Source organism: Vitis vinifera, chromosome 7, assembly GCF_030704535.1.
Source record: "Vitis vinifera cultivar Pinot Noir 40024 chromosome 7, ASM3070453v1".
Lineage (NCBI taxonomy): Eukaryota > Viridiplantae > Streptophyta > Magnoliopsida > Vitales > Vitaceae > Vitis > Vitis vinifera.
In genome coordinates, this window is record NC_081811.1 from 8,475,045 (window position 1) to 8,502,346 (window position 27,302).

At 34.1% G+C, this 27,302-nt stretch overlaps 2 protein-coding genes across 2 annotated transcripts; one reads left to right on the forward strand and one right to left on the reverse strand.

Annotated features, from left to right (window-relative positions):
* Positions 1-7,014: 7,014 nt before the first annotated feature.
* On the forward strand, positions 7,015-25,558 carry LOC100265126 (monothiol glutaredoxin-S10). The gene is made up of 5 exons (XM_002267016.5): positions 7,015-7,423; positions 7,731-7,804; positions 10,751-10,825; positions 24,694-24,720; positions 25,280-25,558. The coding sequence occupies exons 1-5, from the start codon at positions 7,140-7,142 to the stop codon at positions 25,354-25,356; spliced, it is 537 nt and encodes a 178-aa protein (XP_002267052.1). The 5' UTR covers positions 7,015-7,139; the 3' UTR covers positions 25,357-25,558.
* Positions 25,559-25,784: 226 nt separating this feature from the next.
* LOC100243021 (probable glutathione S-transferase) lies at positions 25,785-26,662 on the reverse strand. Its single transcript, XM_002267697.4, has 2 exons — positions 26,333-26,662; positions 25,785-26,159 (listed from the first exon to the last, which is right to left on the reverse strand). The coding sequence occupies exons 1-2, from the start codon at positions 26,639-26,641 to the stop codon at positions 25,785-25,787; spliced, it is 684 nt and encodes a 227-aa protein (XP_002267733.1). The 5' UTR covers positions 26,642-26,662.
* Between the last annotated feature and the right edge of the window lie 640 nt (positions 26,663-27,302).

The following is a 27,302-nucleotide window of genomic DNA, read 5'->3' on the forward strand; positions in this document are numbered from 1 at the left end:
AAAAGATACAATGAACTTGATCCTCAAAAAAAATTTGTATTTAAAAAATATTATATTGAACAAAAATATCTTCTTTAATTTTTGTTTTTGTAATCATTCATGTATGAGTAAATAAGAGCAATTTTATAATTTTTTTTTCTTTTTTTCTTTTTTTTTCCTTTCTTTTCTCTTTTGCAAACTTTCTAACATCAAAATATATTAAGATTATGTTTGATTTCCAGAAAATTTGAGGAAAAATATTAGGGAAATAAAATAAAGAGGAAAAATTGAAACGAAGAACAAATGATGGAAAATAAAAAATAGGTTAAAAGTCAATAAATTATTTTTAAGTATTCTTTAAACTTATTTCACTTATTTTCATCTATTATATAAGGATTAAATAATTTTAAAATATATAAATTTCTAAATAATTATATATATATATTTGTATTTTTCATAATAAAACCTAACATGAAAAAACTATTTTCTTAACATTTTTTTCTTTCCCTTATTTTGAGGATCCAAAAATGGAAGGATTGGATTGGAAAAGCTTCCTTTCTTAATTTTCTTTTACCTCCCTGAAAAGTTAAAAGTACTCTAGCAGTTAGGCTCATTTAGAGAAGTTTATGATTTTCTTTATCAATTTATTTATTTTTTCTTTGTTTCTTATGAAATTGAAATATGTATTAAAAAAAACCAAATAATGGTTACTCGAAGAAATTAAGGTTATGTTTTGTTCTATAAAATTTAAGGGAAAATGTAAATGAGAGAAAATAAAGAAGAAAATATTCAATAAATTATTTTTTTATATTTTTTGAGACTCGTTTCACTTATTTCTCTCTCATTATTGTAATATTAAATAATTTGAAAAATATAAATTTTAACTAATTTTAATTCTATTTAACTTTTTTTTTTTTTTGTATTTTCCATGAAAGAAATCAAACATGAGAAAACTTTTTTTTTTTTTTGTATTTTTAAAAAGTGTTTTCAACTATATAAGGTATGTAATTATTTTTTATATAAGAATTTCTACATTTTGTATAAAAAAAATTATTTTAAAAATAAAAGTAGAAAATTATCCAAATGTGCATTTAATTAATACAAAATCTATAGTGTTGACCCAACTTGGCCTGGGTTTCAAATTTTGTCATTTTTCAAAATAATAATTTAAAAAGTGATGGTTGAAAAATACTTCCAAACTTACACAGTTCTTGTTATGTAAAATAATTTTGTTATGACATGTTTTGAAAAAACAATTAATTTAAATGATTTTTTCAAAAGATATTTAATTCAGAATTATAAATCAATCTAAAACTACATCATCCAAAAATTATAGAAACTTGATCGAATATTTATCAAATCCGTTTGAAAGACTTGATCACAAAAACATGTGTTCTAACAAAAACCATGTATAATGTTAGAAAATCGTATCAAATTCCTAATTGATATATATTTTTCCTATATAAAAATTAAATAAAATATTTCTTAAGTTCAAATATCATTGTCATTAGGTTCCTCAAGAAAAGGTACTAAAGATTTCTCTATAAATATTATAGGTTGGGAAAGAAAAATTTTAGTTTATTAAGACTACACGTAGTAGATAAAGATGTGATAAAGAGTAGGAGACACTTGGTAGAGTAAAAGGGCCTACAATTTAGGATGAGAAATGTATGATGCTTCGGAACTTAATAGTTGTATATGTTTTTTCATCCTATCTAATATTCTTTATAGTATCTTTTGTACATTTTTTTTTTTTTTATTTATCTTGGTAACCTTGCATTAATATGTTTACATTGAAACTTTCATTCATACAACACATCATACTCAGATAATCAAGTATCTCCATACACGAGTTAATCAATAAACTAAGACTTATTATGCTTTTCATCTAATATCAACATCATGTCACACTCTTCTACTTTAGAAACTTCCTCAGTATTAATGTAAGATTTATTATAGCAGACTCTATAACCATAACCCCACCTAAAATAGCCTTCCCAATCAAGGTGCATAAATTTTTTGTCTTTTCCTCCTTTAGAGCTACTAAAGCACTTTTATTAATATTTATAATACCATACTTTGCAGAAAATTCATAGCTCGGAGTGTTCAAACCTCCAAAGTCCTTAATTTAGGAATATGGTTAACATTAATCAATAGCTAGACAATGCCATTAAACATCTTCACTTTCACGGTACCAATTCCAATGGCTTTAAAGCTTCAATTATTGTCTAGTAGAAACAGTACTAACATTACATTTCTTATAGGCACCAAACCACTTCATATGCTAGCACATATGAAAAGAACATCTAGAATCCAAAATCAAAGAGTTAAAAAACCTTTTCTCAAGTATAATATCATCTTTATCAAACTTTTCATTAACAATATTAGCAAATTTTGAAGTCTCTTAGGATTCAACTTTTTTTTTTCTAGATACTTTATCAATTTTTCGTAATATCTCTAGATATGTCTCTCTCTTTTTTAGCGATAATGACATTTCACTTCCCTTTAAGAATATGATTGGGAACGATAATCTCTCATTTCATAATATCTTTGTCATGATTTACTTACCATGATATGGTTCAAACTCTATCACAAGAGCTTGTTGAGTATGAAAAAAAATTATTTGATTGTTTAGTGTTTTCTCTCTTTAAAAGAGTAGTTAACACCTCATCCACAATAAATGTTGTCTTTCTAACTAAAAGTGTGGCCATGTCTCATATGATTTCAATTAATAAGGAGGTTAATAAAATAATAGTTTGATCTTCTTCATCAATCTTGATCTCTACACTTAACAATTGAGTTGTTCACTTATTAAGTTTATTTACATGATCCTTAACAACAATTCTTTCATTTATCTTCAACTCATCTAACTACTTCAAATATAATTTATTGTTAAGTATTTCAACATATAATTTTTTTATAAATTTTTCCATAAATTAGAATGAGATTTTTCATTCAAAACACTATATTTTATTTTATGAGTTAGACTTAAATGAATAGTGTTTACTGTTTTTGCTTCGATATCTTTTCAATTTTCATGTTTTCTAGTTTCTTTCCTTGTAATGCTTTAAGACGCTCCTATTTCACTAAAATATCTTTAATAGTACTTTACTAAATAAAAATTATTCTTTCAATCAAAGTGCTCAGTATCAAATTTTATGTCAAACATCTTATCTTGAAAATAACTTTCCCATATTTTTCACACTATAGCTTTGAAACCATCGATTGGAAAATTAAACCATTTAAACTGTCACACTCTAAGGTCTTAAAATATTGTTTAACATACCCATTACTCAACTAATCACTTTCTATAATTAAATAACTAATTAAATGAATAATTGAGTCATTAATCCTTGTTAAAAGACTTAGCAAACTAATATTAAACTTTTAATAACTTCAATTCATTTCATTCTACCCTCCTTAAAATAAATTTCATCCTTGAAATTTGTAGATGATTTTACCCGAAGAAACAAGGAGCTCAAGATTTGAATTGTAGGTTATATTCCAATTGTAGGTTATATTCCAACTCTTGGGTAGCCTCTTCCATCCTATGATATTGTTGTAATACTAACCAAAATAATAATTTTATTTCTCAACACTTGTTCCTTCCTATGAAGGATCCTCAATTGTTTTTTTTTCTTTTTTCCTTTTTCATAAGAAACATTTTCCTAAAGTTGTAATTCTTCCCGGTTTATTACATGTGAAGGGTTTTGTAACTGTGAAGGGTTTTGTAACGACTCACACCCAACCGTGTAGATATTGTCCGCTTTGGGCCCAATGGGCCATCACAACTTTAAAACGCGTCTACTTGGTTAAGAGGAGTCTCTACATATATAGCGCCAGGAACATTCTCCCCTATCCGATGTGGGATATCACAAACACCCCCCCATGCAGACACAACGTCCTCGTTGTGTCCCATGAGATTGCGGGGCCAAATAGACAAAGTCAAACAAACCCTCACACTGGGGTTGGGGATCAATTCTGATACCATTTGTAATGGCCCACACCCAACCGTGTAGATATTGTCCGCTTTGGGCCCAATGGGACCCTCACGGCTTTAAAACACGTCTACTTGGTTAAGAGGAGCCTCTATATATATAGCGCCAGAAACATTCTCCCCTATCCGATGTGGGACATCACAGGTTTGATTCATACTTTTTAAACATTGACACAAGAAAAGGCATTGTAAATGTCCTCATTTATTATTTTGTCATTTATATTTCCATTTACAATGTAAATAATAAAATACTCTTTATTTGAATTCCATGAATAAATATTTTCAAATGAAAATTCCAAGTAAATCAAAATCTAACTTTTTAATTGTAGTTATGAAATAACAACTTTTATTAAAATTCTTATGAAAAAGTTTGTCTAAGTAAAATTATTAAAAATAAAAATCCTAAAAAATTATTTTGAATATTACCATCATGAAAATAACAAACCCCTTCATTTTTTTTTTTTCTCAAATTAAGAAACTTTTAAAATTGGTTTATTTTCATACTTAGTGAAATTTTAGTACAACTAAATCAATATACAAAACAAACTAAAAGTTTTTCAACTTGTTCAAAGGTAATCAAAAGAAAAAAAAAAATCAACTACAAATATTGTAATTTATTTTTTATGTAATTGATTTTTTAATTCACACCTAAATTTCTAGAATTGTGGGCCGATCCTTGCTAATATATTAAACCATAATTTAGACATTGAGGCTTAACACAAACACAACAAAATAATAAAATAAAATAGAGAAGACAAAAGATTTAAGTGATTCAACCAAATTGCCTACGTCCACAAGAGAGAAATCAAATTCACTAATAAACATAAAAAATATATACTTAAACCCTCTCAACTTTTCTCTACCCAAAATCCAATACACCCTTTTATTGGATTGAAAAAAGGTAGCATGTTACTAGATTCTTTGTGTAAAAGAAACAAATGTCAATTTTTAACTTTTATGTTTTGGGATGTTTCAAGACATATCTTAAATTTAGATGTCCCAAAATCATTTTTCAAGTTGAAAATAGTACCTCAAAGACCAAACATCTTCCATCTAATGACTCTCCTTTGGATCACAAAGAAAAGCGTGGACTTCTCTTTTACCTTAAGAGGATAGTGGTTAAAGTTTTCTTTCTAGAGAATGAAAGATGAAAATTTGTCTTACCCTTAACCCTAACAAGGTCTATATAGACCACTAATGAACTTAAGTGATTAAGGTCATCATATGGGCTTAAGTTACTTAATTCAACCTATTGAGTCCTATTTAATTAATTAATCCATTTGATGTGCATTAATTAATTAAATAGTCTAAGTAGAAACCATAAGTCACTTAATTATAAACATTTATGCAATATTGCTCTTATGTATAAGCAACCTTGTGCTTATTTATAAGCACCCTTATGCTTTATGTATAAAAGCATCTTCCATCTAATGACTCTCTGTTAGGATCCTAGCACAGAGATAAGTGTAGACTTCTCTCTTACCTTAAGAGGATATTAGTTAGGGTTTCTCTTTAGAGAAAGGAAAATCAAAAGTTGTTTAACCTAAACCCTAATAGATTTTATGTTAACCATTAGGGGGCTTAAGTGATTAGAGTCCATCATATGGGCTGAAGTCACTTAATTTAACCTATTAAGTATTATTTAATTAATTAGCCCATTAGACAAACTCTAATTAACTAAATAATCTAAGCAAAAACCATAAATCACTTAATTATGAGAATTTATGCAACTTTGTGCTTATGCATGTGCACCTTTATGCTTATGCTTAAACACCTTTATATAGGATATAATTAATTAAAAAAAAAGTTTCTAAAATCATATGCCACTAAAGAATGTGAGCCCAAGTAGGAACATTGAAACCTATAAGAAACTATTGGTTCATTTCAAATCAAATTTTAAAATTGATTCAACATTTCACTAAGGAGAATCAAGTATGCTCCACTATCTCATGAAAATTTAATTGAAATAATTTTAAATTTGTAATCTACTATTCATTGCATGTAAATTTCTTATAAACTAATGTTCATAATCTAGTAAGGTAATAAGTATCAACCTTTTGATTGTGTTGGTTCCTGAAAATTTGAGAGAAATGTAAGGAAAATAAAATAGAGAAGAAAAGTGGATCGAAAGAAAAAGTGAAAGAAAATAAAAAAATATATTCAAAATCAATAAATTATTTTTATATACTTTTTGAAATTTATTTCACTTATTTTCTTTCATTATATAATGATCAAATAATTTTAAAATGTATAAATTTGTAACTAATTTTAATTATTATTTTTTTTCATATTTTTCATTGTGAAATCAAACATGAAAAAAATAATTTTTTGTACAATTTTTATTCTTTTCTTAATACTTTCTAGAAACCAAAAATAGTCTTCAAAATTACCTCTTTAATCCTTGAATTTAGATCCACTTTTATCACAATCAAATTGATATACTTTTATGTATAAATGACATAATATCAAACGTTATAAAAAGAATTACTACAACCATAAATTTCAGGATTATAAATACTTAAGCTTATGTTTGGTTTCCAAAAAATTTAAAGGGAAGAAAATGAAAAGGAAAAATAGATAATTATTTTTATATACTATTTCAATTTTTTTTCCACTTATTTAACTCTTTGTATAAATATTAAATGATTTTAAAATATGGAATTATTTTAATAATTTTAATTACATTTAACTTTCTTCTTTGTATTTTGCATGATAAAGCCAAACATGAGAGAATTGTTTTTCTTAATTATTTTTTTCTTTTCCTAATACTTTTTGGAACCTAGAAGAAAACCTTAAAATTATTTAAAAGAATATATTGTCTCAATTATTCAAAATTCCATGATGCATCTATTAAAAATATTATATTTTGGATTTAATAAACAAATTATTATGGTGTATCTATTGAAAATATGTTATTTGGAAAGTCATCAAAATAAAATATTTTTCATTACGTGATTTTTTAATAATAAAACTATTTTTCTAATAATAATTTTTTTTAAATAACAATAATAAAAATCAACGGTGGATGCAATGGCAGTAACAATATCCTTTACCAATCAGGGACTAGGGAGTCAACATTCCACCAGCCAGGACCGCTCCCAAAAGGAAGAAACTGGGAAAAGGCTACCGACAGGGGCAAACAGAAGTTCGTTGCATTACAGCAATGGCAGCATCCATTTCCCATTTCGCACCCTTCTCTTCTTCTCGAGGCTTCTCTCCTTCTTCTTCTTCTTCTCCTCTTTTGCTTTCTTATCTTCTTACTCGTTCAGTACAGTTTCACAGCAATCACATCCCCAGAAGCTTCGGCATCGGCCATGCCGGCAATAGAAGATACGGGCCTGTGCTGGTTCGGGCTATGGCTTCCTCGTTTGGGTCTCGCTTGGAAGAGACCGTGAAGAAGACAGTGGATGAGAACCCAGTTGTTGTCTACTCCAAAACCTGGTGTTCGTGAGTTCAACTTTATCTACTTCTCTGTATTTTTGGTTTCTTTTCTTCTTTTACGCCGTTTGGTTGCTGGGAAAATTGAGGACAAGGAAGGAAAATGGGGTTGGGGGTGGTGTTGCTGAATGATTGGAAATCAAAAGTTCAAGATTGAGTTTCGATTTTCCTCCTCCTTTCGCAGCGATCAAACGAAGGGTTGATTTTTCTTCTTCTTTACTTTCACACCACTATGATGTATTTGTGGCGGATTTTGCTTTTAATTTTGTTTGACTTTGAGAATTTGAAATGGGGTATTTGAATTTATCTTACGAAGGTATTCTTCTGAGGTCAAATCTTTGTTCAAGCGACTTGGTGTAGAACCTTTTGTGATTGAATTGGACGAGATGGGTGAGTATTCTTCTTTCTCTATACTTCACTTGTTATATGTGTTATTTGAATTATATGAATTTGTGATTGATTTTTGATTGGAAGCCATGGATTTCGCTTAGTTTGTTTATTATGTTAATGCAAGGTATTGCTCTAATAGTATTGAACCTTTATTGGACTCAATTGTGATTAGTAAAATCACTTTGTATGAAGGTAATCAATCTCGGAGCTTATATCTTTCCAGCTAAGGAGATTTAGTGTCCAAGGTCCCATGAAGTTGGCATTCTTGGGTTGTTTAGTGGTGTAGTAAAAAATCTTGACCATCAATCAGTAAGTGAAGAGAGGTAGAATCATCCCAAATTGGCACTGCATGTTCAAGATGGACATGGATACAGCCATCACTTGATGCCTCACTGGTTGGTCTCCCAAGATCTTTAGTCATTGTTCATGTGGTGTAATAAACACTCTAGAAAGCACAGGATGGATGATACCCAGCTGGCATAGGGAGGTTAAGGGTGAGGGTTTGAAGATTGGTGCTTTTGAGTTTAGCTTGGGGTTTATGGAAGGAGTGGAAATGGAGGATGTTCGGAAGTGTGTAAATGATGGACTAAAAGCTCAAGGAAATTGAGAAGCAGATTTTAGGTAGATTTGTTTCTTGTTGTTTCATTGATTTTTCCCCCCTTGTTCTTCTTGTGTGCATGTTTTATGCTTAATATCTACTTGGGTTGTGGCCCCCTTTTGCAACTTTCTATCCATCTTATAGACATGTACACACACACACATACATATGTATATAATATTCTTGTAAGAAAATCGGTGGGTTTAACATTGTATGAGTTTTTATGGAAGGGCCTACATGGTGTTATAGAGAACTTTGTAGCTTAATTGAACCTGCTAGCTACAATAGTGTGTGTGCCTTGGAAGTGTTTGCAAGCCTGCCTTTGATGAATGAGGCTTTATTAAGAAAATTTCTTGAGAATTGGTAGGAGTTGATGGTTACCTATCAATGGAGCAAGTTGAAATCATAGGATTATATTTGCTGCTAAGATACTTCTCTTAGAATGGATTTTTTGGTTAACTTTTATTGATCAATGATGATGGTAGGTCTTTGTTAAGGAGGTTAGCTATGGAGATAATGTGTTTTCAAGGTTTAAGGAAAGAAGGGAACAAAATGTGAGAAGAGAGAGGATGAGGTGAATTGGTAGCAAGCTCAGGGGGGTAGGAGTTCTCAAGAGTGCTTGGTGAGAACTCGAAGTGAGCTTAAGGGATTCTTGGGTCCCTTGTATGAGCTTAAGGGATTCTTGGGTCCCTTGTATGAGCTTAAGAGTGCAACCATTTGTTGGAACCAATTGGAGGCTTACAACTCATGATGGAGGAAATGCTCATCAATCCAAGCTTGTATTAGGGGCAACCAAAACTGATAGGAGGCTTCTTAGGTCTGCTAAAGCTTGGGACTTAGTCCTAGTAGTGGATCAACCCTTTGATGGTGGGGGGGTGAAGGGGCTTGTAATTGACACAACCTTTGGGAGGGTTAATCTTGCAAAATTGAAGGAAGATGTCTTTTTAATCATGCATAAAATAAGACCCCTTATGAGAGGCAAGTTGCTGCTAAGTATCACCCCTCTCAAAATGTAGCCCATTTAGGAAAGTGGCTATGGAGGTTCCTCATAGAGAGTTATGCATTATGATGACACAAGGTCATTGTAGGTATTTATAGGGTACACTCTAATTGATGGGATGCCAGTTTTTGGGAAGATCTGCAAACTTTGGCGCATGTTGTTCAAACTTGTTTGTGTTGTTCAAACTTGCTGGGAGTCTGGTATTGAGTTTCTTTCTTCCATAAAAGTAGAGGAGGTGTTGATTATATCCTTTAAGGGTTTAGGAGGATGTCCTCAAGGTAGGACTCTTGGGCATATTTCTAGCCTCTCTTTGATTTAGATTGTTTCGTAAGAAAGGAATGTGATGATTTTTTAGGTTAGGTGGTGGACCTTCAAAGAAGTTTGGGACTTGTTTTAGTTCTCTTCTTCCTTTTGGACTTCTACTAGTGAAGCCTTTCTAGGCATCCTTTTGAGCCTCATTTCTTTTGATTAGATCCTTTTGTGTAGGACCACAAGGTTGATTAAGGAGACACTTGTTTAATGATTATTGACTTAAATGAGTTTCGCTAAACTAAACTTTGATTGGTATTCTTTGAGTAACCTAAAGCATTTTCAAGATCAACAGCATATATGATCATTTCTTCTATCTTTTCCCCTTCTCCTTAGAGATATATATACATGATTTCTTATAATTTGGGGCTTCATGGGTTTGGACCCCTCACCCTGCTTGGTGTCATGCATGCTATGTTGGCAGTGTCTGTTCCGTCAATGCTGGAAACTTAATGTCATCAGCAACTCCCTGGCTGAATTGCCTCTTTTCTTATAAAACACTAGAGTCAATTTTTTCCCCTTCTTCTTCTTATAAAACAGTAGAGGCAAGTTTAAATGATTTTCTATTGCAATGTCATCTCTCGGGAATTCATCAAAACTTAATGTCATCACCAACTTAATGTCTTCTTCTTCTTAACTGATTTTCTATTGCAGTGTCATCTCTTGGGAATTCATTGAAACTTAATGTCATCACCAACTTGCTACGTGAATTGCTTCTTTTCTTAAATCACAGGAGAAACAGAATTTTTATTTTTTCCTTTTTTTTTCTTTGGAGATGATTTCTGTTGCAATGTATTTTCTGATGAAAACTTCAAATTTAGTTCTTGGAAAAATATTTGTTCTTTCACATTTGTTATTTTCTAGATTCTGTTCATAAAATAAGCATTATATTATAGATTTGTAATTAATATATACTCTTCCTCCAGAGAATTGGAAACATCATGAAATCAATCCTGACCATTAGTTGGCCCTTTGCATTATATAATACTTTAAATGGATCAGATCTTGTGTATGTTCAAGAATTTCTCCTCTCTTTCAGGACCCCAAGGGCCACAGCTGCAGAAGGTGCTGGAAAGGCTTACTGGACAACATACTGTTCCAAATGTTTTTATTGGTAAGAAGTGCTTATATTTATTGTGATATAGTTTTGATATACTTGACTTGGAAGATGCCTTGTAGTTTATCTAGGCCTCATTTAATTCCTTCGCTGAAGGCGATCTACAAGTTATCATTCTTTTAATAGGAGAAGTAAAAAATATGTATGACATTTATAAAATATGTATAAAAGGGCTCCCAAAAAGGAAAATAAAAATAGGTAAAAAAATGCATAAAGTTGTGCAAAAGCATGCTTCAACCTTGATTATATTCTGTTTTCTAACTGTTTTGGCACAAATGCTTAAATCATGAATAGTACAAAACCTTCAAGAGTCAGCCTCCTTTTGTTGCCTGAGACTTGATGTATGAGCCTTCATGAAAGATCATGTCGTTAGTATTGTCAAATGTGAACTCCATAGCATATATTATTTTCATGACTGAGGATAATACTCATACTCTTGTTATTTATTTCCCCAACCCTCTTTTATGCTAGTGCAATGTGCCCGGATATTATTGCTTATTTCTTATCCACTTTGCTTAAGTCATGGTTGAAATGGTTTTTAAATAAAATAAAATAAAATAAAATAAATAAATAAATAAATTGGATAGTTGAGTGTGCAATATATGAAAAATATGTCAGGGGGCATAATGGGGAGTGTGCAATTTACAGGTGAGGAGAAGAAAAGAAATAGAGAAGGTGCTGAGCGAGAAAGGGCATGCCACTCCCCACTAAGCCTATGTGGTTCACTAGTGTAAAGGATAATCTCCTTCCTCCCCCCTCACCATGCCCTCTTAAAAATTTCTTCTGCTTAGCCTCTGGAAGGTGATTGATAGACTCTTCATTTTACCTCATACAACCAGTTAAATGAGACTTCCTTACTTTCTCTTCATAAGATGATCAATGAACTAAAGCCACTACCCATAGGCAGTAGAGAAATAGCTGACTGTCTCTTCCTCCATTGTCTCACTGCACTAGCATTGGCAAAGATTGTTCCATCTGATGAATATCTCCTCAGTTTCACCTAGAGACATTGCAAACTTCATGGTGGATTTTGGGAGAATGTTTAGTGGTTGAGTGTTGTGGTAGGGTGCAACTCATGTCATTTGCATATTATTTCCTTAGGTGATATGGACAGAGAGAGTGAAAAGTAATAGAGAATCATAGAAATCCTGTGGGATTCTACTTGCTATCGTACTTTACTATGGGTATCTGTTACTGAGGAGTTTCGGGGAATTTCCATCAGCTTGATTCTGTTAAATTAGAGAGGGGTGTGCAATGACTTGACAAAGATAGCTACACCTAGAGTTGAGCAACTCCACACCTTTAGTATGCATTGAAATTCATTTTGATACCCAAACTGTGCCTATTCTTTGCATGGCACACCATCTTCCACGTGGGCAAATGCAAAACCTTTTCCTCCTTTTATAGCAACCCATAAAAAATCCTTTTGCAGCTTCCCAACTGGGCCAACCCTGTTTCTCATTGAATATGGAATGGTGAATGTGAACAAAGTGCTTTTTGGAAGCATTAACCTCTCACTTTTTTGAAAGGTATCATGGGTTTTTGTTTTGTTTTTGGGGCCTATCTCCTTAAAAAGATTTCTGAAACAGGGTCCCAAACAACCTCAGATTTGAAGGAGGCACCTAAGGGTAATCAAATAAGAGGATGGCAAGGATCTAACCTTGCATCATAGTATTGCTGCCAACCTCAGAACACCCTGTACCTGAGACACAGGAAGAAATTTGCTCTTATCCAAGTGTACTTGAACACTTGACACCACCTCAGACTAGAACAGAAGAGCCTAGGATATTTCAAGTTGTCAAAATGTGCCTTGCAGAAGAAAATTGTATCATGTAAAGTGGGTAAAAGATGGTCTTTCCCTCTTGTTTTTCACCCCCATCAAGAAGCCCTTCATGGAGCCACCATTAACAGTTCTAGTACACGCTTACTAAGATCCTTCCATTGCTATAATGAAAAGGAACAGAGAAGGCAATCCCCTTGGTGCAATCCTTTAGAGCTCTCTAAGAAAACAAACAAGGTGCTTTTGACTAGAAGTAAAAGTCTGACCATGAAAAATTCTCCTCTTAATCCAATTCACCCATATCTCCTAAAACTGCAATCCAGCCAGCATATACGCAAGAAATCTCAGTCAATGTGATACAAAGCCTTTTTAATGTTGCATTTGAAAGCCTTTGCTATTGTACTCTTCAATCTCCTGTCTTACATTTGTTGGTAACTGCAGTTGTCCACGATTTGATGACCCTCCAAAAGATTGTTTTGAGCTGCAAAAACATCTATGCTAACGATTGCCTGAGGTACCACCCTAATGACTTCACAGCAATTTATAAATCAACTGTAAGGCTAATGGGTGTGAAATCCCTTAGTTCCTTTTTAAACCATTTTCTTGGAACCAGAAAAATGATTATGGTATCTAGGCCATTCAACTTTCCTGTCTTGTTCCCCCTAACAGTCTCTCAGTTATGCTGCCAAAATACCATTGTCAAACCATCTAGGCCAGGCCTTTTTTCTCCCTAAACCTTTGAGAGTCATTTCCATCTCGTCATATTCAGCTACTTTTGGTCGTCTGAACCAATATTTGTTGAAGAAAATCCTGTCATCTCTGTCTTCAGTGTCCATGATCCGACTACAAGCTCTTAAAGAATCAAGACACTCAATATTTATTGCCTTCCTCTTTGGTTTTTCTACCCCCGTCAGCAGCTTCCCAATATGGTTGGCTTGGCCCTCTGGTTTCTGTCCTGTAGAACTTTGTGTTCCATCTCTTTCTATTGTCTTTCCTTCTCTTTATGAGATATGCTTTCCTGCATCGAAGGGTGAGTCATTCACCTTGAGTATTTTAACTGCATAGTTTAGAGCTTTTTTCAGAGCCAAGCACTAGGGAGATCTATGCAGTGATCGGGTCAGGTCTGATATTCATACACATGCCCTTGCACCACTCAGCTTTCACTTGTGAGCGGTATCCATAGACCATTTGGCACTTGGCAGCAGTATCATGGGGCATTTGATACCTGACTGTTGGCCTATATCATGTATCTGTAACAGCAGCTTCACTTTTTTAAAAACAGTGGATTTGGTTCCAGAAATTGGCAATTCATTTGATAGGTTTTTTTTTGCTTCTATATTTCAACTGTCTTGGTTTAAATAAACTAAAAATAACAGTGCTGGCTTTGTACATCTTTCAACTCTGCTAACCTTTATGTTCCTCCTTTTCCTTAATCCTCTTCCCTGCATATTCTACTGTAAGCCTCTTCTCTCCCTTGCATCCCCAAAACTGATTTCTTCTAGTGCCCTTGCTTTTATTAATGAAAATGCTTCCAAAATTTCTTAACTTCACTTTGGGTTTTATTTTAGATCTTTCATCTTCTTTTCCAATTTGAAGCTCATAATACTAGAAAATCATGGATATTCCACTACAACTTGGTCCTGTGGCCCCCTATGCACCAGCATCCTCCTAAGATCCCCTAATGCTCTCAGTTCCTCCCAAAGCTTGTTTCTCTCTCTCTCATGCACTTGCCTGTAAACCCCAGAAAATAACCATTTGAAATAATCCTTCATGTTTCTAAATTGATGAGACCCAAAAAAGCCCAAACTTAGCATCCTGCTCATCCTGCTCTAAGACCACCTTTGAACTTATTTAGGGTCCATTTTCTCAGAGGTGGCAACCAATCAAGTAAATGTGATGTCAGAAAGTAAAATTTTGGTATATATATAGTGAACAAGTATTGAATTATAGTAATGTAGAGAAATATATATATATATTTGCTCCTTCTCCCCATAAAATGCTATGGAGCCAACAAGTTGAGGAAGAAGAAGCAAGGCTTCATTCTTCTAACACTATGCCTAACAAGATGATGACCTTGTACTATGATCATTCTGATCCAGCTAATCCAGTCAAGGCCACCCAGTACCCAGCCATTTCAGGGTCCCAGACCTTCAAGCAAGTCACTAAGGCTAATCCCTCTCAAAAGGAATTAGCATCAAGCTCCTCTTTTTCAAACAAGCAAATTGTGGTGGCTACCAACCCCACACCTCTTTCAACAAAATCAAGATATTGGCAAAATGATTTAAATCAACCTCTTTTGGTTATTGAAAGATAATTTTTCTCTGAAAACCCCAGAGAAATTGCTGCAAAAGCTTTTCAAGAAAATTTTCATTATCCCTCTGGTGATATTTTAAAAACAAGAGAGTTTTATGAAGCAGTCCTTACAGAAACTGGATTTGTTAAAATTAAGCATAATGCTGACAAATTCAACAATATGGGTTTGACATTCTCCACCTGCCATATATATAAGATTCTTACTGTCAAGCAATGGGGTGGAAATCCTAATCTTTCAAGGGAATTTTCTGAACCATCAAAGCCAAGGTTTTTTAATTATTGGGATTATCAGAGAGCACGGTTTAATGCTTTTCTGATCTAGAATAGGGACTTCCATCATTCATGGATGTCTATTTTCCATCTAAGAATCAACTTTCCTCTTTCCCATTTTGGTTCTACAATTGGTGGATTTATTATGGTCCGACTATTAAGATTTTTCCTAAGCCCATCCTGGATGGCTTTGAGCTATTCAGAAGTTCTTTTGATATCCCCAAAGAACTTTCAGCTTTTCCCCCTTTACTATTCTTTTTCAGCAAATTTGGCCTTGCTTGGATAGTCCAATGGGACTATATTATCATTACAGACGAATCAGCAATCTTTCCATCTCTGGGAAGGACTTTTAAAACTAAATGGTGGGATGCCTTGAAAAATGATGCATATATTGATGCAGTCAAGCAGTATTTCCTCAAGAACCCCACACAAGTCTCAGCCAGTGATGATATGTCTCAGTTTCTCCTCAAAAAGCAACAGTTACAAGCCATGCTCGCAGTAGCTAAGACCCCTCAAGATTTCCAGAAAATCCTTGAAGAAGGGAGCTCAAGCTTCTCCTAAGAAAATTCTTATGCAGAGTCTGATGATTCAACAAGCTACCTTCTAGACAATGGTGATGACTGTGAAGGAATCCTTCCTCCAATAAGAAGATCTAAGTAATCATCAGCCTTATGTCTTCCATCAAGAATATTTTACAAGCTTTGCAGTTTCTACACCAAAAGCAGCAAGCATGTGACTACACAGTCTAAAGAAGCCTGTCAGAAGTCTTCTCAGCCGAAAGTAGGTTTTTCGGTGGATTTCGGTGGAAAAGTGAATTTTACTATTCACTATTCACTATTCATGCACGAGGCTACTATTCATCTTTTTGCCTATTTAAGGAGACTTGATCTCCATTTGTAAGCACTCATAATTTTAGATTTGAAACCTCTCCCGAGCTTATGCTCTCCCTTCTCTCTTCTTTCTTTTTCATCATGTAAGCCCTTTAAGCCCCAAGCTTTCTTCAAAGTTTTCCTCCCATTGTAAGATATTTCTCCTTATGTATAATATAAATATGTTTTAATTACCTCCTATATGGATGGTTTTTAATTAAGTTTTGTTTTCATTTCATTTTATGTTCTTGTACCTCCTACATGGATGGTTTTAATTAAGCTTTGATTTTAATTTTATGTTTTTTATTCTTATACCGCCTATCATGGACGGTTTTAAGCTTATAATGAACTAATAAGCTTTTGTTTCCTTCTCTTTTTAAATTTCTTTGGTTATTTATTTTGGGTGATTTCTAACCCTCTTCTTTGTTTTGAATCATGACATAATTCCTGTTTTCATTGCATATGACCTTGTCCTGGGTGTCTATGGTATCAGAACCCTCGACCTGACGTGCCAAATTCAGGCGTGACACCAGTGGGAACTCTCACTCATGACTTACTTAGTGACTAGAGCGAAGTGGGGCTCTCCGCCCACTGGTGACGGTAATTCCTCTGACGGGGGTTACCTAGGACTCTGATAGGTACCTTGACATGCTCTTGGAAATTGTGGGTGTCTATGGTATCAGAGCCATCGAGAAGGGAAGTTGGGTTTGTTTTGGGTGATAAACACCCAAGACAAGGTCATATGCAATGAAAACAGGAATTATGCCATGATTCAAAACAAAGAAGAGAGTTAGAAATCAAACAAAATAAATAACCAAAGAAATTTAAAAAGAGAAGGAACCAAAAGCTTGTTAGTTCATTATAAGCTTAAAACCGTCCATGATAGGCGGTACAAGAATAAAAAATATAAAATTAAAATCAAAGCTTAATTAAAACCATCCATGTAGGAGGTACAAGAACATAAAATGAAATGAAAACAAAACTTAATTAAAAATCATCCATATAGGAGGTAATCAAAACACCCAAAACAAACCCAACTTCCCTTCCCGATGGCTCTGATACCATAGACACCCAGGACAAGGTCATATGCAATGAAAACAAGAATTATGCCATGATTCAAAACAAAGAAAAGGGTTAGAAATCAAACAAAATAAATAACCAAAGAAATTTAAAAAGAGAAGGAACCAAAAGCTTGTTAGTTCATTATAAGCTTAAAACCGTCCATGATAGGCGGTACAAGAATAAAAAACATAAAATTAAAATCAAAGCTTAATTAAAACCATCCATGTAGGAGGTACAAGAACATAAAATGAAATGAAAACAAAACTTAATTAAAAATCATCCATATAGGAGGTAATCAAAACATATTTATATTATACATAAGGAGAAATATCTTACAATGGGAGGAAAGCTTTGAAGAAAGCTTGGGGCTTGAAGGGCTTACATGATGAAAGAGAAAGAAGAGAGAAGGGAGAGCATAAGCTTAGGAGAGGTTTCAAATCTAAAATTATGAGTGCTTACAAATGGAGATCAAGTCTCCTTAAATAGGCAAAAAGATGAATAGTAACCTCGTGCATGAATAGTGAATAGTAAAATTCACTTTTCCACCGAAATCCACCGAAAAACCTACTTTCGGCTGAGAAGACTTCTGACAAGCTTCTTTAGACTGTGTAGTCACATGCTTGCTGCTTTTGGTGCAGAAACTGCAAAACTTGTAAAATATTCTTGATGGAAGACATAAGGCTGATGATTACTTAGATCTTCTTATTGGAGGAAGGATTATTTCACAGTCATCATCATTGTCTCAAAAGGTAGCTTGTTGAATCATCAGACTCTGCATAAGAATTTTCTTAGGAGAAGCTTGAGCTCCTTTCTTCAAGGATTTTCTGGAAATCTTGAGGGGTCTTAGCTGCTGTGAGCATGGCTTGTAACTGTTGCTTTTTGAGGAGAAACTGAGACATATCATCACTGGCTGAGACTTGTGTGGGGTTCTTGAGGAAATACTGCTTGACTGCATCAATAGATGCATCATTTTTCAAGGCATCCCACAATTTAGTTTTAAAAGTCCTTCCCAGAGATGGAAAGACTGCTGATTCGTCTGTAATGATAATATAGTCCCATTGGACTATCCAAGCAAGGCCAAATTTGCTGAAAAAGAATAGTAAAGGGGGAAAAGCTGAAAGTTCTTTGGGGATATCAAAAGAACTTCTGAATAGCTCAAAGCCATCCAGGATGGGCTTAGGAAAAATCTTAATAGTCGGACCATAATAAATCCACCAATTGTAGAACCAAAATAGGAAAGAGGAAAGTTGATTCTTAGATGGAAAATAGAACATCCATGAATGATGGAAGTCCCTATTCTAGATCAGAAAAGCATTAAACCGTGCTCTCTGATAATCCCAATAATTAAAAAACCTTGGCTTTGATGGTTCAGAAAATTCCCTTGAAAGATTAGGATTTCCACCCCATTGCTTGACAGTAAGAATCTTATATATATGGCAGGTGGAGAATGCCAAACCCATATTGTTGAATTTGTCAGCATTATGCTTAATTTTAATAGATCCAGTTTCTGTAAGGACTGCTTCATAAAACTCTCTTGTTTTTAAAATATCACCAGAGGGATAATGAAAATTTTCTTGAAAAGCTTTTGCAGCAAATTCTCTGGGGTTTTCAGAGAAAAATTATCTTTCAATAACCAAAAGAGGTTGATTTAAATCATTTTGCCAATATCTTGATTTTGTTGAAAGAGGTGTAGGGTTGGCAGCCACCACAATTTGCTTGTTTGAAAAAGAGGAGCTTGATGCTAATTCCTTTTGAGAGGGATTAGCCTTAGTGACTTGCTTGAAGGTCTGGGACCCTGAAATGGCTGGGTACTAGGTGGCCTTGACTGGATTAGCCGGATCAGAATGATCATAGTACAAGGTCATCATCTTGTTAGGCATAGGGTTAGAAGAATGAAGCCTTGCTTCTTCTTCCTCAACTTGTTGGCTCCATAGCATTTTATGGGGAGAAGGAGCTTGACTGGGTTGGGTTTTCTGGTTAGGAGCTTGGGTATTCTTTTTAGGGGCCATGGTCTCGTGAACCCTACAAATTCCATGAGTTGAGTGATTAGGAATGGAACTTTCTCCTTTAATAAACTTAATTTGAAAATTAGGGTTTAAAATAATCCAATCAGTTAAATTATACTTAAAAGCTATATACTTAATTGTTTTCTCAGATGTGAAAACAACTTTTAAAATTCCTTGGTTCAAAATAGCAGTTGGAAATTTTGAAATGCATAAAGGAATGCTTAAAATATCATTTATAATGAGATTATGAATGAATTGGGTACCTAATATCTTAGGTGGATCATCTATTCTAACAAGATTAATTTCTTGATCACAAAGAGTGATGTTTTCAAATTCAAAAAGAATTTCCTTATCAAAAAGTTTTGTTCTTATTCCTTGGTTATCTACCCACAAGGGATAAATAGAGCTTAAGAAGGGTATTCCTAGAAGGGCTTTTTCCTTAAGATCCTTAACAAGGATAAAGGTTTGCTTAATACAGATGTCATGGTTACGGATATGAACATCTGTTAATTTATGCTTAATAGCAAGTCTTTTTCCATTGGCTCCAAATAGAGACTGACTAGTCTCTTCGCATAAAGGAATAGGTACAAGACCTTCTTGAAGGCAATTTTCAGCTGCTCCTGAATCAATCAAAGCAATAATATCAAAGACAAATTTATCTTTGACTATTATAGTAAGGGAGACTTCCCACCTTTGGAAGATAACCCTACTCACAGTATTAAAAAAAGTATCTGTCTCATTATCATTAACATGAGAAGATTCTGGAATATCCATAAGGTTTCCTTGGTTGACAATTCTATCGATTTGTTCTTGGAGATCAGAGAGACCTAAACTTATGAATTGTCTTAACTCTTTAATCTCCTTTTTATACTGCTTAACTTCTTCATGAAGTTCCTTAATGCTGACTTCCTTAGGAGACTGTTGGTCAAACCTGTTTAAGATATCATTAAGGTTATAAGGATTAACAGTCTTCTTGGCTTCTACCTTAACAACAGATTTCTTAAAAACTTCATAAAGATTTTGCTTAGTCTTTTCATCTTCAACTTTTCTTAAAGTATCTAGGATAAATTCCTGATCTTGGCTTATGACATTTATAGTTTTAGGACGACAATTACAATTACCTTTAATACATTCTGCTTTGTCACTAGAAGATTGGCTAGAAACTTCACCACTACTGTCTAGTTGATTAATGTCATCTTCATTATCTGAATCAGTCCTTGATTCAGAATCTGTGGAGTTTAACATTACTTTACAAAGCATATTTTTTAGGTCATCTGAGACACTTAAGTTATTAATCTTTTGCTTAACTCTACAATCTTTTTTATAATGGCCAACTTTGCCACATTTAAAACAAATAATTGGCTTGACATCTAAAGGAGTTTCTACCTTTTTCTGGGTATCTTTGTTGACCATTCTTTGGACATGTCTTGTCTGCTTAGTATCATTCATCCTATAGTTGTCATAGGTACCTCTCTTACTGTGGTAAAACTTATCTTTGCTAGGCTTCCTGCTTGGTTTTTGCTTAGAGGGAGGCATAGTTTCCTTTTGGCTGAAACCAAACTGGCTACAGAATGATCCAAATTCATTCTTGTAGATTTTTTGTTCATTCTTCATTTGTTGCTTAAGCTTGAAGTCATTGCACAACTTAATCCCTTCAGCTGTGACAATGCTTATAATCTCACCATAGGTTAGCTTATCATAAGGGATTTGACCATTATACTGTTCCCTTATCTTGATTCTAATTCTCTCAGAGAAAAGCTTGGCTAATTCTGAGATGAATTTTTCTTTCCAAAAAGACTGGTTACAATCTGATCTTAGCATGACTTTGGTTAGGAAGACTTCCTTATACCACCTAAAATCATGAAGTTTGGGACACTTAAGGTTGGTCAAGAGATCTGCAGTTTTATCCTTAATTTTTGCAGGATCTCCAATGAAGTGCTTGGATATTGAGTAGATTAGAGTAGCCACTGCATCCTCTATATCTTAGCCATCTTCGTCCTTAACAACTTCACTATTCTCATTAATCCTATAGGCTTTAAGGATACTATTTCTATCATCAAAAGTGAGATAATTATCCCACCAACCCTTAAGCTGACCTGTAAACCCAGCAACAATGGTCTGAGCTACAGCATGATCTGGCAGTCTATTGTTTAATTTATAGGCTGTACTTACCATGGTCATTTCTTGAAGCTTAGTGAGTATGTTATACTCGGTCATACTATCTATGTTCCATTCATGGATAGTACCACTGGTGTATGAGGCTTGAGTATACTGATTTCTTTCCTCAAACTGCATGTCAGGAAATGTAGGTCTAGGATAGTAATTCCTAGTCTTAAAGGTTTCTAAATTGTTAATATCTTTTGAAATAATTTGACTATGGGGTTCCTCAAACATTTTAATTAGTTCATCAACTTCTTCTTCTGAACTAATATCACCTTTAACCATATTGATTCTCCTATGAGGCTGAACAGTCAAAGGGGCAACAAGATTATCCTTAAACTTCTGATTAATCCTATCAACAAAAGCCTGGTTGATTTGGGGATTTTCCTGGAATTCCTTAGAAAATTCAAAGGACTTAATTTTATCAGTGCTCTTAGTGTTATTAACACGCTTATAAGGATAATCTGGATAATCCTCTTGTTTGAAGAGTTCAAACAAAATCCAAAACTTAATATTTTTCTTTTCTTGTCTTAAGTAGGCATAGAATTCTTCTTGGTAAATGGTTCTAATGACCTTAGGGACAGTGCTAAAGAACCAATCATTTCTTTGCTTATTGACTTTAGAATAGAAGTCCTTTCTTAAGAGATCCTTGTTGATCTCAAAGTCCTCATCACTTAGGCTTATAGTGTTAATCATCTGGGAATATGTAGGAGACATAACAGGGGACTCATCTTGTTGGGATTCCTGAGTAGACTCATTTTCCTCTGTGTAAAATGGTCTAGCCACGTTGGTGTGACTTCTAACACCTGTTAGCTTAATGTTCTTTGGATTTCCTGAGCTGGATCTTTCTTCTTCCCTAGTGGTTCTAACTGGGAAAGAAGAGCTTGAAGCTCTAGAGGGTTCATAAACTGAAACTCTAGGACTACTGGAATGTCTGAAAGAGTTGGAGAAAACCAGTTCTCCTCCTCCATCAGGATATTGAACAATTTGTTCAATACTTTCAGATCGCTGTGCAATGGCTGGAACAGCATTAGCAAAATGCCAATTTTCAGGAAACTCAACATCTTTCCACAAGATCTTCTTGGGAATGATGAAATCTGACTTATCTAGCATATCCGAGTGAAAGTAAGTGGTCTCACCTTTGGGACTGGTGCAAAGAGCCCCAGATCCAACGCTTGTGTTCATGCTCTTATAGGCAAACCTGGTTATGATTGAAACAAAATTGTTTCCTGGTTTGATCTTAAAGTCATGGGTCTTAATATACAGGACAACAAAATCTAAGATGTCTGCATCTCTTATTCTAACTGTGAAGTTAGGATAGCACTGGAAATAAACTGGGTCATCATTCAGTCCAGCTTGGACTGTGCCTATAATAGAATCTCGATATTCGAGATGCCTATTATCCCTTAAACACATGACAATAGAGGTGTTTAAACCTAATCTTGTCAAGGGCTTAGCTGCTACTTGAATCATACCAAAGTGTATGAAATTATAGCCATCTCTCTTATGCTTTTCAATGGATCTGTTATCTAGAAGTCTTATGACTTGGTCGTCTTGTTCTAAGCTAACAGACATTTCAGAGGTCTTGATGGTATAATCTGTGAAGAACTTAAAGGTTCATTTCTTATAAATTTCTTGATTAGACACCTTGGGTAACTTCCAATCATCTAAATCATTTTGGATCTTAGGATAATTGATCTCTTCACTGTTTACAACAGTATCTTGAGAATCACTGGATCTCCTAGACATGGTTCTGAAAATTGAACTCATTTTAGGGTTTTGATCTAGAGCCTAATAGCAGATTGACAAACCTTATGAGACGTCACCCCAACCCTCTTACAGCCTAACAAACACTTATCCACAGCTAACAACGGCTCAACCGGCAGGGCTCGCGCTCCTAGGCACACTGCTACCTATCCTAGGATAGGCCAAAACACCCAAAACAAACCCAACTTCCCTTCCCGATGGCTCTGATACCATAGACACCCAGGACAAGGTCATATGCAATGAAAACAGGAATTATGCCATGATTCAAAACAAAGAAGAGGGTTAGAAATCAAACAAAATAAATAACCAAAGAAATTTAAAAAGAGAAGGAACCAAAAGCTTGTTAGTTCATTATAAGCTTAAAACCATCCATGATAGGCGGTACAAGAATAAAAAACATAAAATTAAAATCAAAGCTTAATTAAAACCATCCATGTAGGAGGTACAAGAACATAAAATGAAATGAAAACAAAACTTAATTAAAAACCATCCATATAGGAGGTAATCAAAACATATTTATATTATACATAAGGAGAAATATCTTACAATGGGAGGAAAGCTTTGAAGAAAGCTTGGGGCTTGAAGGGCTTACATGATGAAAGAGAAAGAAGAGAGAAAGGAGAGCATAAGCTTGGGAGAGGTTTCAGATCTAAAATTATATATATATATATATATAATATCTTCTTGAACTGATGTAGAGAAATGGTTAGGAACAAGTATTGAATTATAGTGAACCGAGTTGCTACTGGTTTCTACATGATAGAGGTGAACAAATGGTTCAACTGGGTTCATGTTATAGAAAAGAAAAATGATATGAGTAGTGCATGATGAACAAGAAACTAAAGGAAATTTGGATCTGTATCAGGTAAACAATATTTGAGCCATAGCTTCCAATTATAAAAATATATCTGGAATTTTAATTGTAGAGTACTTGGAATAACTTCATCTTAAAGGTTTATTGTTCCTCAATAAGAGGAACACTAAAATAACTCGCAATTTAGGATTTTATGAGAGACTGCCTTTCTAAAAATAAAGATTTTATGAAAAACCAGCCGTTCTACAATCTACAGTCTGATTCTCATTGGAATTTTGTTTCTGTCTTAAAAAAAATACCTAATGGTTAAATTCACAAATAAAAACAAGATAAACAATGCCATTTTTACAGTAATTTATATATAAATATCATTCCAGGGATTCCACATGCATTATCTATACTGCTCCATTCTGCATAAACAGTACTGGAGATTTTTATTTGAAAATCATACAGTTATTTTAATGCTGTGTTTAAGATTTGCATGCTAATGTATGCACTTTGATGATTCTAGGTCTTGAAGTATGTTAAGGTTTGCACACTAGTTGACAGTTCAGAAATAAAAAATGATTATGAGACGAATTCAACAGTGTGAAAATAGTGATCGATAAGATTGCACATTTATGTATAGGAATAGGTTATTTTTGAAGACCATCCTTTTCATTTGATGTGAAAATGGCCAGAGCCTGTATTCGGAAAAAGTCTCTCACATTTTATTATGCTGTGAACTATGTATTTTAATTATTTGTATAAAGATATTTTATATTTTAATTATGTGGACGTTGACTGATGATAATTACCCAAATTTTATTCCCTTCTGTGATCAGGGGGCAAACACATTGGTGGTTGTACAGGTGCGTTGTCTATGTGTTTTTTCCTCCTTAATAATAAATGCCCATTTATAAGATTTCTATTTCAAAGGCCTCACTTATCTTAATACTTTTCCATTAAGTTGTTTTTCCTTTTCCCTCTTTTGCTGTCACATATAATTCAATATTCCTTGAGATAATCAAAACAAGAAGATGCATTTTTGCCTTCTTAAATCCTTGCTATTATTCCTCTTAATTTCTTGGTTACACTTCGTTTAAATTTTGTTGTATGCCTTTTCTTCACAATCTTTTATTAGATTTTCCTTACTATATTCCCCCTGCCGAAATTACTCCCAGACAGAAGTACTCATAAATCCTGGACTTGTACCATGGTTGTATGATATTATGAGTTTTTGAATGAACTTGAACTCTCTGCCTTTTTTTCAGCTAGGGTTTACAACACCTTAAATCCTTACATTTTGCTCAATTCACCTTGCATGGGGGCCTAGAAACTCATCACTTGTATAAAATAACAACTGTCAATAAGAACATCAAAATTGGAAGGTAAAAAGTAACCGAACTCTTTATGCTTAATGCTGTGCAGATACTGTGAAGCTATACCGGAAAGGAGAACTTGAACCTTTGCTATCAGAAGCCAGCACCAGAAAGACAGAGAGCTAGCCTCTCTAGCAAATTATACTGGAGGATCTATCCCCCATTGCTGACCTTGGATTTCATGACAAGATGTGCTCTATTTCTGCATCTTCAAAATAGCACAATTCATTTTATTTGACAGATCTTTCTGTATTTCTCCAATCAAATTGTACATTAAACTCATGAAACTGTTAATTTTACTCGTTGAATGTGTTGGATTTGCTCCTTATGCTTCTCATGCCTTCATTCTTTATCCCTTTTCTGGTTGCTGTGATCTTGGATTTCTTCTCCACTCTTTCATATCATGTGCATTGTGCTTGGAAATAGTGGCCTTTGTTTTTAAACAGGAACATGATGAAGCTTACTCAGATCTATCTATATATACATATGGAAAATTTTATTTTGAACAAAGCATATGCTCAGTTGCATTACAGAAACCCAGTTACTACTAGTTCTTATGATGCTGCCTCATAAGATGCTGCCTCACCGATAAATGTTGACCTCCTATATCGGAAATAGGCCAACATTCCCTTACGATCAGGAAGGGTCTCCTTAATCACTGGGACTTCCTTAAAATCTTCAATCCATCTCTGTAATCTAGGGAAGCCATCAGCTTCCAGCAGCTTCACCCCAGCTACTTCTCCCAGGACTTCGAGCCAGCAAGCTATCCATCCAAAAGCCAAGTCCGTCAGTCCAATCTCATTGCCTCCAAAAAACTTCCGCTCTCCAAGGCCATGCTCTTCTAAGATCCTCAGCAGTTCTTTAGCTTCTTTTGTTGCTTTCTCTTGTTCTTCTCCAACAGTCCCAAAGAATGCCCAAAAAGCTGGTAGCTACATCACTCAAAAGATCTTGTCAGAGGAGAAAAAGGGTTTTGATTTCTTTTACTTTTTCTTTCTTACATTAGTGTGAAGAAAGAACATAAAAGAAAATATTTCCCATGTGTGTTTTCTCCACGTTTATACAGACAACATAGAATAAACATAAAGATTATTAGCAAGGTTACCTTGTCCTCTCCAAACCTCAACCAGAACCTGGCCACAGCCCTCTCATACGGATCATGTGGAAACAAGGGGTTCTGTGGCCATGTCTCTTCAATATACTCAAGAATAACAATGGATTCTGCAAGGGGTTTTCCACCATGAATAAGGACTGGGACCTTCTGATGAACCGGGTTAGACTGTAGAAGAAGATGACTCTTGTTAAAGATGTTCTCTTCAACATAATCATATTTCACACCCTTGAGTTTCAAAGCCCATATAACTCTGTGAGTAAATGGACTTGGAAATGCCCCTAGTAGCTTTACTTCTTCCATCTTTGTGTAGTGTTCTTCTTCCTCTCCAACTGGAAAGTTTTATATACTCACATTGCTGAAATGGGGTTGCCTTGTTCTTTGTTGGGTCCTAGGATTGTAATTTGGAACCTGTTTATGGCCAGAGGAAGATTCATTTTGATCTTATCTATAATTTCCATTCATTGTTTTTAACCTTTTTAAGTGCTATCTGACAGGTGTTGTGGACTAAGAATTCTTCAAATATGAAGTCGGTGTGCAGTAGGAGCACTCAGAAAGTGGAGCTGGAGAATGGATGAATCTGATATACCATGAAGAATTGCTCAAATCATGACAGTAGGAGCACTCAGAAAGTGGAGCTGGAGAATGGATGAATCTGATATACCATGAAGAATTGCTCAAATCATAATTCAAGATGTTGGGAACCAGTATGCACTTCTGCCTTCAAATTCAAGCCACATTTGTTAAATGATGTAAAAGTTGAATGGAAGTCACAACTTTTAAATGGGGTTCTATTGTTTTAACCGAAGCCGGAACTTGTAAATGCAGTCAGTAGGGCTATTTTGAATACAAGTTTGGAAGCTCCAACATCTAAGCCTGTGAATTATACAATCTTCCTTGCTCCAAAAAAAATCTGAATTCTCCTCAAGACCATCTTCTTCTAAGGTTGTCACAAGTTCTTTAG